The 10,017-nt window shown below is 36.6% G+C and overlaps 2 protein-coding genes across 2 annotated transcripts; both read left to right on the forward strand.

The window, feature by feature from the left end:
• The first annotated feature begins 4,664 nt into the window (after positions 1–4,664).
• Positions 4,665–5,216, forward strand: LOC149205091 (uncharacterized). The gene has a single exon (XM_089397300.1). It carries the CDS (start codon positions 4,665–4,667, stop codon positions 5,214–5,216), a length of 552 nt encoding a protein of 183 aa, XP_089253426.1.
• Positions 5,217–9,212: 3,996 nt separating this feature from the next.
• Positions 9,213–9,764, forward strand: LOC149205092 (uncharacterized). Its single transcript, XM_089397301.1, has one exon. It carries the CDS (start codon positions 9,213–9,215, stop codon positions 9,762–9,764), a length of 552 nt encoding a protein of 183 aa, XP_089253427.1.
• The last annotated feature ends 253 nt before the right edge of the window (positions 9,765–10,017 follow it).

The following is a 10,017-nucleotide window of genomic DNA, read 5'->3' on the forward strand; positions in this document are numbered from 1 at the left end:
GGTGTCGAGAAAGTTCTCAAATATTGCAATGTCCTTTCAATACATTGAGAAGCTCTCACCTGTGGCTTCTTCCTGCAACAACCATTTTCTATTTCCCAATCTGCAAATGGTTCAAAAAGTTCATATTGGGGAAATGAGTCTGTACCTGCAAATTTTTCATCATTTCTTTGAAGAAATGCAACATCAATTTCTTCGAAAAGATTAGGAATTCTTAAAGACTTTAAAAACCTTCCAACCCTTTCAGTCATATTTATTTCATCTAAATCCAGCATTTTAGCAGAGGTATAAATAGAAAAGGAGAAATCTATACCACCGATAATCTAATAATAATTCAAAGTTTGCAGCACTTGAATCATGGATTTAGTAAACTCTTTTGTCCAGTAATAATCAAGAGTCTTAAAATAAAGCTTCACCTTCATATTGGGTAGAGGATATACTTTTACCATTTCTTCATATAAACCCAATAAAATACCAACATTTTTAGACTGCCAGGCTTGACATCTTTGTATCCATTGATTTCTTCTAATTCGCAGCCCAACAACCTTTTTTATTTCTTCAACCAAATCACCAAGAACTAATTCAAGAATCTGAAATCTTTTTACAAAGGTTTCAAAATTATCATCTGCAGGGGTCTTACCAGGAAGAACAAATATATCAGTTCTTTGGTTATGAGTATGGACTTTGTTCATGTCTCCGGTAAGAGATTCGGCTAGATAATTTGAAATACCTGGAACCCATTCAACATCAAGATCATACATTTGAAACCATATCTTCCATGCCAGTAGTCTTCCTCTTGCGAGTTGTTTTGATATTTTTGTTGATAAGAAATACTTGAAGTTCATTGAGTCTGTTCTTATCAGAAACTTGGCAGGGGCTAAATATAATTCAAATTTTTGTATGCCATTGAAAATGGCAAGAGTTTCTTTTTCAGCTGTAAAATAATTTTTCTGGTGTATCAAAAATTCTCCAGATGCATATGCACATAAAATTTCTTCTCCCATATCCTCCTTCCTTTCAAAAAGGACGGTTGCCCAGAAACTATCGGATGCATCAGTTTGAAGGACGAGAAATCCATTACTTGGCTGTTGGAGCTTGGGGAGATGTTTTCATTTAGATTTTAGCAATTTGACTACTGCAGTGGCTTCTGGTGACCATCCAGAATTCAAATGTCCTCGGATTGGGCAATTTTTTTCTGACAATCTAGGAATGTATTTATGAACATAATTTAGTATTCCTAGAAATCGCTGAATCATTTTACTAACTTGTAGCTCATCAGGAAATTCAGATAGCTTGGTCAAAACATGAGGCTGCATCTGGATTTTACCATTTCTAACATGGATACCCAAAAAATACATACTATCTTGAAACATAAGCACTTTCTTTTCAGACAAAACAATGCCATGCTTTTTTGCTTCTTCAAGGAATATCTGCAAATGATTCAGATGGGATTCGAGATCCTGACTATAAATCAAGATGTCATCAATATAGACAAAAATAAAATCATATTTACCAAAAATATAGTCCATTCGCTGTTGAAAGAAAGCTGGAGCATTCTTTAGACCAAATGGAACTACTTTCCATTGGTAAAAACCTGAAGGACATATAAAAGCAGTTTTATGACGATCTTCTTCTTTGCTTTGTATCTGGTAATAATCGGATTTCATATCGAACTTACTAAAGACCTTATTGTTATGAATTTTTTGCATAATTGTTTTCTGGAGGGGCAGAGGATAATTGAAGCTCTTTGTGATTGCATTTAATGGCTTATAATTAATTACCATTCGAGCTTTACCTCTGACTATTTCAGAATGATTTCTTACCAGGAAAGCAAAACAAGAATAATGAGAAGAATTAGGTTCAATCAGCTTGAGACTTAATAGTTCTTCAATCTGCTTATTTATTTATTTTTCATCAATTGGAGTGCAGGGTATAAGTTTTCCTTTAACCCCATTGTCATGAAGAGTAACTATTTCTTGCTGGGGACTTTCTATACTCCAAAATGCTTGAGGATTTTCAGAACAAATTTTCAACAATTCATCATAAATAGCCATTTGTTCGGGAGACCAGTCAGGATTTCTATTTTCTTTTTGTTTAGTTTTTGTTTGACTCCTTTCTTCATAAATCTGCAATACTTCTTGCCAATTATTATAATCATTATGGGGCCTTTTTATACCCGCCTTCTTTTGGCTATTTTCTTTTCTAGCTTCTGAATTGGCCAAAGTCAATCTTGGTAATGAAATTGCTCTTTTTTATATATTTAAAATGACTTTGTCTTCACTGGTTGTAACTGGCAACACATAATTAATAAAAGGCATGCCAAGAAATAAACTTGTAGAGGAATCATAGTGCTGGATTGCAGAAAATTTTACTATACTCCCCCCAACTTTTAAAGAAGCATTATCAACATAGTGGGTGAGATTGACAGAGTCACCAATGGTCTCGGAAATAAGAATATTTTGCAAAGGCTTCCATAAACCTTTGAATAAATATGGGAGAGCTAAATTGTTGGAGCCTCCTGTGTCAATGAAGGCATCCACACTGATCCATTCTCCTTTGACTTGTACTTCAATAGGAATATAGAGGAGATTGTTTGTTTTAAAAATCTTTTTGAGAAAAGAACTTCCTTCAAGATTAATAGATGTTGGAGAAGGCAAAGATGATGATTGAGAAACTGTCTTTGGATAAGGGCAAAAAGAATTCAACATGGATTGTGGAGGCAAGGAGTTTAAAACGGGTCGTGAATTCTTAGTACCTCGATCCATAGAAGTAGATAGAGAAGGAACAATAGAGACGGTTTCATCCGAAATGTATTCAGATGTCTCATCAGTATAATCATTTGAGATAAATTCATCACTAAAATGTAATTCATTTTAATTCTTTGGTTCAAAACAATCATAGCATCTATTCATTTTCTGACACGTGTCGGGCACTGACTCAGTATCTGACAGAGAAGCATCAGTTAATATATACACATTGATACTTCGTCTTGAGAATCAACCATAGACCAATTATCTACAAAATCATCAATTTGTCTACAGGCTTTCAACTTGTTGGAAGAGCTTTTAGGACATTTTCTGGTGAAATGACCTTCTTGTTTGCAAATAAAACATGCATTGTCTCTTTTTGGTTGCCTGCGCTTTTTAAATATTTAAATTTTCAGAACGGCCTTCTAGGATTGGCTACTCTCTTGGCCTTGAATTTTTCATATCTTTTAGATTTTCTCTTTCTAAATGGTGTCCATGGTAATACATAACGACAAACATCAAGACCAGGAGAAAAGTCTTGAGACTTCTTCTGTCAGCAGAGATATTTAACCTTTTCTTGACACTGAAATAAGAGATCTACCCAATAAGTCTGTTCAATCCTTTTCCCTTGGACTTCTAGATCTTTCATAATCAATCACCTAAATTACCAGGCAATTTTGATAGGAATGAAATCTTCTGGGTTGAATCATTGGTAATGTTATCACTGACAAAATTCTCAAAGAAAAAGGGTAAGGTAAAGGTTAATTGATCCTAGACATATTCATGTTGATCTTGGTCGTGTTCATGCAATATACATTTGATACAATTCTTAGTTTGAGCAAACAAGCCCATGGTGAGCAGAGATCAGAAATCTTCATCAAGTTCAAGCGAGGCAGCTCCTCAATTAAGCAAGGAATTTAGCCCTAGGGCTAAGGAAACATCATCACAGCTGCATAAAGATGATAGAAGTAAGGCTAAGTCCTAATTTTGGACAAATTACCTTTTGATACTTACCTTGAAGAATGGTGTCTAAATATTCAATGTTGAACAATTTCATGTCAAATTGAAAAGTCATTGCAGTAAAAGGAAAGACACAAGAAAGTTAGATTTTGATCCTAAGCTGTGTTTTTGAAATTACACAGCAGTTTCGCAGCGCGCTGCGAAACCCCTGTAGCAGCCTGTTTCAACATAAAAAACTCTGCTTTCTGCGTTTACTAGTCAACTTCCAGGAGGTCTCTAAAGCAACTGAAAGCCTATTTTGGGAAATGGAAAGAGGGTTTTATTCCTAACAGACTGAGCTAGAAAAACCTCCTTCAGTTTCCTCAGATCCATTACGATCTGAGAGAAATTAATGGCCACAGTTGCGCTACGAAACTGCTGTAGGTGCAGTTTTTCATCTCCTGTTTTACACCTGTTTTTCAAAGATAGATTCTGGGCGGTAGGGACGGTGTTTCAAAAAACCAAGAGAGGTTTTTGTTAAGCACGGATTGGTTCACAAAAACCTCCTTCAGTTTTTCCAAATACGTTTTCTATGAGAAATTATGAGCTCTGTCCCAAGACATATTTTTCAGCCAGAACAGCAGTTTCGTAGCAGCTGAAGCTAAATAATCCAATCTCAGTCACTAGTTTTGAACTACAAGTGGAAATGTTGAAAAGGGAATATCTTCAAGGGATCCTTCAAAATTATCAATCTTCAGCAAAGTTAATATAGGTGGAGGAAACATGTATTCGAAAGCAACTTTAAACTTTTGTCATAAAGTGAACACATTTACTACAGTCCAAAATATGTCAGGCAGCTTGGAAGAACTTTTGTCTTCACACATGGACAAAGGTTGACAGCACACAAAGACATGCGGTGCAAACTTTGCTTCAATGCTGTGTGATATTTTTGTCAATAAATCTCACCCACGGAATACAAGGATGACTGCAGCTGCTTACCTATCTAGTTATTTGTCTCGTGCTAAATACCTACTTTTATCTGTTGTTTTTGCAGCATTAGGAAGGTTGGTGGATTGGTGCTTGCAATACTTGTATAATCATAACAAGGAGAGGAAGCCTGTGAATCCAGGAGTGCATGGGGTATTCTATTCAGCATGTCAGGCTGTTATGTATATACTTTGCTTCCGAATGAAGTCGCTTATAGATGATCCTAAACATAGATTACTGTTAGAGAAGTTACCACTGAAAAAGATTATTGAGCACGAGTTGAATTCTTTAAAGATTTGTTTGCCAGTAGTCGTAGAAGAACTTCTAAGGCAGGTTAAAGCAGTTCATCTATTTGAAGTTTTAGGCTTCACAAGTTCAAAGAACATAATTGAAACAGAGGAATCCAAGGCCTTTGGGGGTGTTGAGAGACTCGGCATGTTCTTTCCATTTGACCCATATTTACTGAAATGCTCAGACAGATTTATCAGACCAAATTTTACTTTTTGGTCAATGGTTCAGACTCCAGTTAAGGATGATGATTTTTAAAGACTGTGTTTTTCAAATAATTCAGCAGTTTCGTAGCGCGCTACGAAACTGCTGTAGGTGGTGTTTTCAACGCAGAAAAACAGTTTGGTAATATGTGCGGGAATTTTCAAAAGGAAACACCTAAAGGACATGTAAGGGACCAAATGAAGCTATCACAACCATTCAGATCAAGACAGATGTACCTTTAAAAGGTGGAATGCTTTAACTCAAGTTTGAAGTTTCTGTTATAAAGCCACTTTATTACTGGTCATAGGGTATTGAATGAGTTGCATACAAGGAATTTTGGCTTGCACACTTGGCCATCGATGAAGCCTCCAACACATCAGGAACATGGTGATGTCCTATATTTTTGGGTTATTAAAAGGGCTAAAAACATGCTGCTGTATATTCGAAGTTATGGAGGACTGGAACCGAAAAGCAAGGGATATCACCTAACATCACTGAGCAGTTAAAGTATTCAGCATTCGAGGCCAACATGGAGCTTTAAATACTCATCTCAGCCATCTCAACCAAACTGCAAGGAGTCCAAGTGTCAAAGAACAATAAGGAATCATTCTACGAAGAAGATAGAGTTAGAGTCATAGTCAAATTAGAACTCTTTAGAACTCCAGTTAGCACTAATTGTATTTAATAGTTTGTTGTAAAGCAGATAGGTGTCATCATAGGCAGAATTCGAGTTCCCCTCATGTTGGAGGAGGAAGCTCGAAGTAGTTAGAATAAGGATTTTCTATATATAGCTGGAACATCTATGTAATGAGGGTTGGATATTTTACAAACAGAGGACTGTTTTGGCTTATGTAAAAAACAGAGTTCAGTAATATAAATGACTGTTTTACTTCTCAGGATTCATAAGGGATTTACTTGTTCAGAATGTGTGATGGTATATTTTCTTTAGTGTTCTTTTACAGTTGTACAAATGCATAATCACTCAGAATTCATTGATCATGCTCTGACTTCCTGTATGCCTTTGTAAACTGTGGTTTTATATAAGTGGTTTTCTGAACATCCAAATGCTAAGTGCCCTGATTTCTATGTAAGGCATCATCATTGTTTACTGTAGTATGTTTGACTCCATAGGCCTAATGGAAACTTATGTAATGTTTGTCCAGCCTTCATTATTTGTCAATGTTATTCACAAGAGTTAGCCATCTTACTGATAGTCAAAATCAATAATCCTTTGAGAGAGCCCTCTCAGGCTAAGGAGGCTAAGCCTTAGTCAAAATATTGGTGTGAAATAGTTACTTGAAGTCTTCCTGGGTTGCAGCCTTCCAGGGCATGATTTTGAGATAACATTTTGGTGCGTCTGCCGGGAGCCTGAAGATTATTCATTCCCGAAATCATGAAGCTGAACTTCTGAAGGTAGCAGGAGCTCAGAAGGTTTTTGAGGTTGCTAAACTACCTTGGCGACTCCACACATCGAATAAGAAATTGGAAGGTGACTCCACTGCTAGAAGATCAGTAGCTTGATGAAGTTTCAAAATGAGTTCCACTGTAAGAATGAATGCCAGGTATGCTCCTATGAATCGGTCTCATATCCCTGGTTTTCCAAATCCTATGCCAAAGGTTGATTGGTTAGAGGATCTTCCAATATTCAAAGATGAAAAGAAAGATGATGCTGCTCTTCATCTGGTTAGGTTTCATATGCATGTACGCAGTCTTAAGGTTCATTTCCCTGAAGATTGTCTCATGAAGATGTTTATGACCACTTTAGAAGGAAAAGCATGGTCTTGGTATAAAAATTTGGAAAATGGTTCAATATATTCGCTTGCTAGTTTTCATGATGAATTCTATGAGATGTATAAAGAATGTTATCCTTCCTTATTGCTGCTTAAAGATTGCTGTAGGAATTCTTTAAGTCTCATTCAGTACTTGGAAGATTGTTATGATGATGATGAATTTATGGATGAAGAAATTTTAGAGGCTCTTCATAACAATGCATTCCAGCACCAAGGAGAAAGTATAACATCCCATGAAACGCAGCAGGGGTTTACTTGTGAAAACCATGTTTTATCCTTTGATATGAATGAAGAGATGCAGCAATATTCATAGTCTTCGAATCATAATGAAGATAAAAATGATTACACACAGCAAGAAGAAGTACTGGAAGGTAGCTTTTACATCCCTCAGGCAGAGGAAAAGGTTGGTTTTTTATGTCAAACTTCTCAGCAGCTTACAGCAATAAATGATCATAAGAAAGAGGAAAATTACATTGTTTGTAGGCAGCATTCAGAAAAGCAGTTCGATAGCATATCAAAAGAACCTTGTGTGGTTGAAAATCAGTTGTCTAAAGATGCAAAATGCTATGATGATCATCGACATAACCATGTATTCTTTGACCCTATAAGTGAATATATGGATAAGCTTTGCACTCTGGTCTTTCATTTTCATTTGCATTATGAAGATCAAGTATATTATGAGTTAATGTGGTCATCTCACTACCATGGTTATTTTGAGGTTGAATGCAGTCAAGAGCCTCCAATATCAGAGAAGACAATTGATTGGCTTTATTGGAAGTATCATGTTGCTTGAGCTACAAGTGGAGCTTGCAGCTGATAGGGTAGGTAGGTAAGATAAATGCAAATAAGCTCAAGGTTGACTGAGCATTTTTTAGTAGTGGTAGATATAGACTTCTTTCTCCTACAGTGATCATCAAGCTTAAGCCCGAGGTGAAGGCCCAAGGAACTTAAAGAAGATGTTTGTCAAATAAATTTTTGTTCATCATAAGAGGATAAGGCACTGGAACTGCAGGTTCTTAGTGTACCACAAGGGCACACTATCCCAAGTGGAGCCACTGTTATCACTGACAAAATTCTCAAAGAAAAAGGGTAAGGTAAAGGTTAATTGATCCTAGACATATTCATGTTGATCTTGGTCGTGTTCATGCAATATACATTTGATACAATTCTTAGTTTGAGAAAACAAGCCCATGGTGAGCAGAGATCAGAAATCTTCATCAAGTTCAAGCGAGGCAGCTCCTCAATTAAGCAAGGAATTTAGCCCTAGGGCTAAGGAAACATCATCACAGCTGCATAAAGATGATAGAAGTAAGGCTAAGTCCTAATTTTGGACAAATTACCTTTTGATACTTACCTTGAAGAATGGTGTCTAAATATTCAATGTTGAACAATTTCATGTCAAATGGAAAAGTCATTGCAGTAAAAGGAAAGACACAAGAAAGTTAGATTTTGATCCTAAGCTGTGTTTTTGAAATTACACAGCAGTTTCGCAGCGCGCTGCGAAACCCCTGTAGCAGCCTGTTTCAGCATAAAAAACTCTGCTTTCTGCGTTTACTAGTCAACTTCCAGGAGGTCTCTAAAGCAACTGAAAGCCTATTTTGGGAAATGGAAAGAGGTTTTTATTCCTAACAGACTGAACTAGAAAAACCTCCTTCAGTTTCCTCAGATCCATTACGATCTGATAGAAATTAATGGCCAAAGTTGCGCTACGAAACTGCTGTAGGTGCAGTTTTTCATCTCCTGTTTTACACCTGTTTTTCAAAGATATATTCTGGGCGGTAGGGAAGGTGTTTCAAAAAACCAAGAGAGGTTTTTGTTAAGCACGGATTGGTTCACAAAAACCTCCTTCAGTTTTTCCAAATACGTTTTCTATGAGAAATTATGAGCTCTGTCCCAAGACATATTTTTCAGCCAGAATAGCAGTTTCGTAGCAGCTGAAGCTAAATAATCCAATCTCAGTCACTAGTTTTGAACTACAAGTGGAAATGTTGAAAAGGGAATATCTTCAAGGGATCCTTCAAAATTATCAATCTTCAGAAAAGTTAATATAGGTGGAGGAAACATGTATTCGAAAGCAACTTTAAACTTTTGTCATAAAGTGAACACATTTACTACAGTCCAAAATATGTCAGGCAGCTTGGAAGAACTTTTGTCTTCACACATGGACAAAGGTTGACAGCACACAAAGACATGCGGTGCAAACTTTGCTTCAATGCTGTGTGATATTTTTGTCAATAAATCTCACCCACGGAATACAAGGATGACTGCAGCTGCTTACCTATCTAGTTATTTGTCTCGTGCTAAATACCTACTTTTATCTGTTGTTTCTGCAACATTAGGAAGGTTGGTGGATTGGTGCTTGCAATACTTGTATAATCATAACAAGGAGAGGAAGCCTGTGAATCCAGGAGTGCATGGGGTATTCTATTCAGCATGTCAGGCTGTTATGTATATACTTTGCTTCCGAATGAAGTCGCTTATAGATGATCCTAAACAGAGATTACTGTTAGAGAAGTTACCACTGAAAAAGATTATTGAGCACGAGTTGAATTCTTTAAAGATTTGTTTGCCAGCAGTCGTAGAAGAACTTCTAAGGCAGGTTAAAGCAGTTCATCTATTTGAAGTTTTAGGCTTCACAAGTTCAAAGAACATAATTGAAATAGAGGAATCCAAGGCCTTTGGGGGTGTTGAGAGACTCGGCATGTTCTTTCCATTTGACCCATATTTACTGAAATGCTCAGACAGATTTATCAGACCAAATTTTACTTTTTGGTCAATGGTTCAGACTCCAGTTAAGGATGATGATTTTTAAAGACTGTGTTTTTCAAATAATTCAGCAGTTTCGTAGCGCGCTACGAAACTGCTGTAGGTGGTGTTTTCAACGCAGAAAAACAGTTTGGTAATATGTGCGGGAATTTTCAAAAGGAAACACCTAAAGGACATGTAAGGGACCAAATGAAGCTATCACAACCATTCAGATCAAGACAGCTGTACCTTTAAAAGGTGGAATGCTTTAACTCAAGTTTGAAGTTTCTGTTATAAAGCCACTTTATTACCGGTCATAG

This window comes from Pinus tabuliformis, chromosome 1_2, assembly GCF_031772625.1.
Source record: "Pinus tabuliformis cultivar Carrire ecotype Pingquan chromosome 1_2, CPIR1, whole genome shotgun sequence".
NCBI lineage: Eukaryota > Viridiplantae > Streptophyta > Pinopsida > Pinales > Pinaceae > Pinus > Pinus tabuliformis.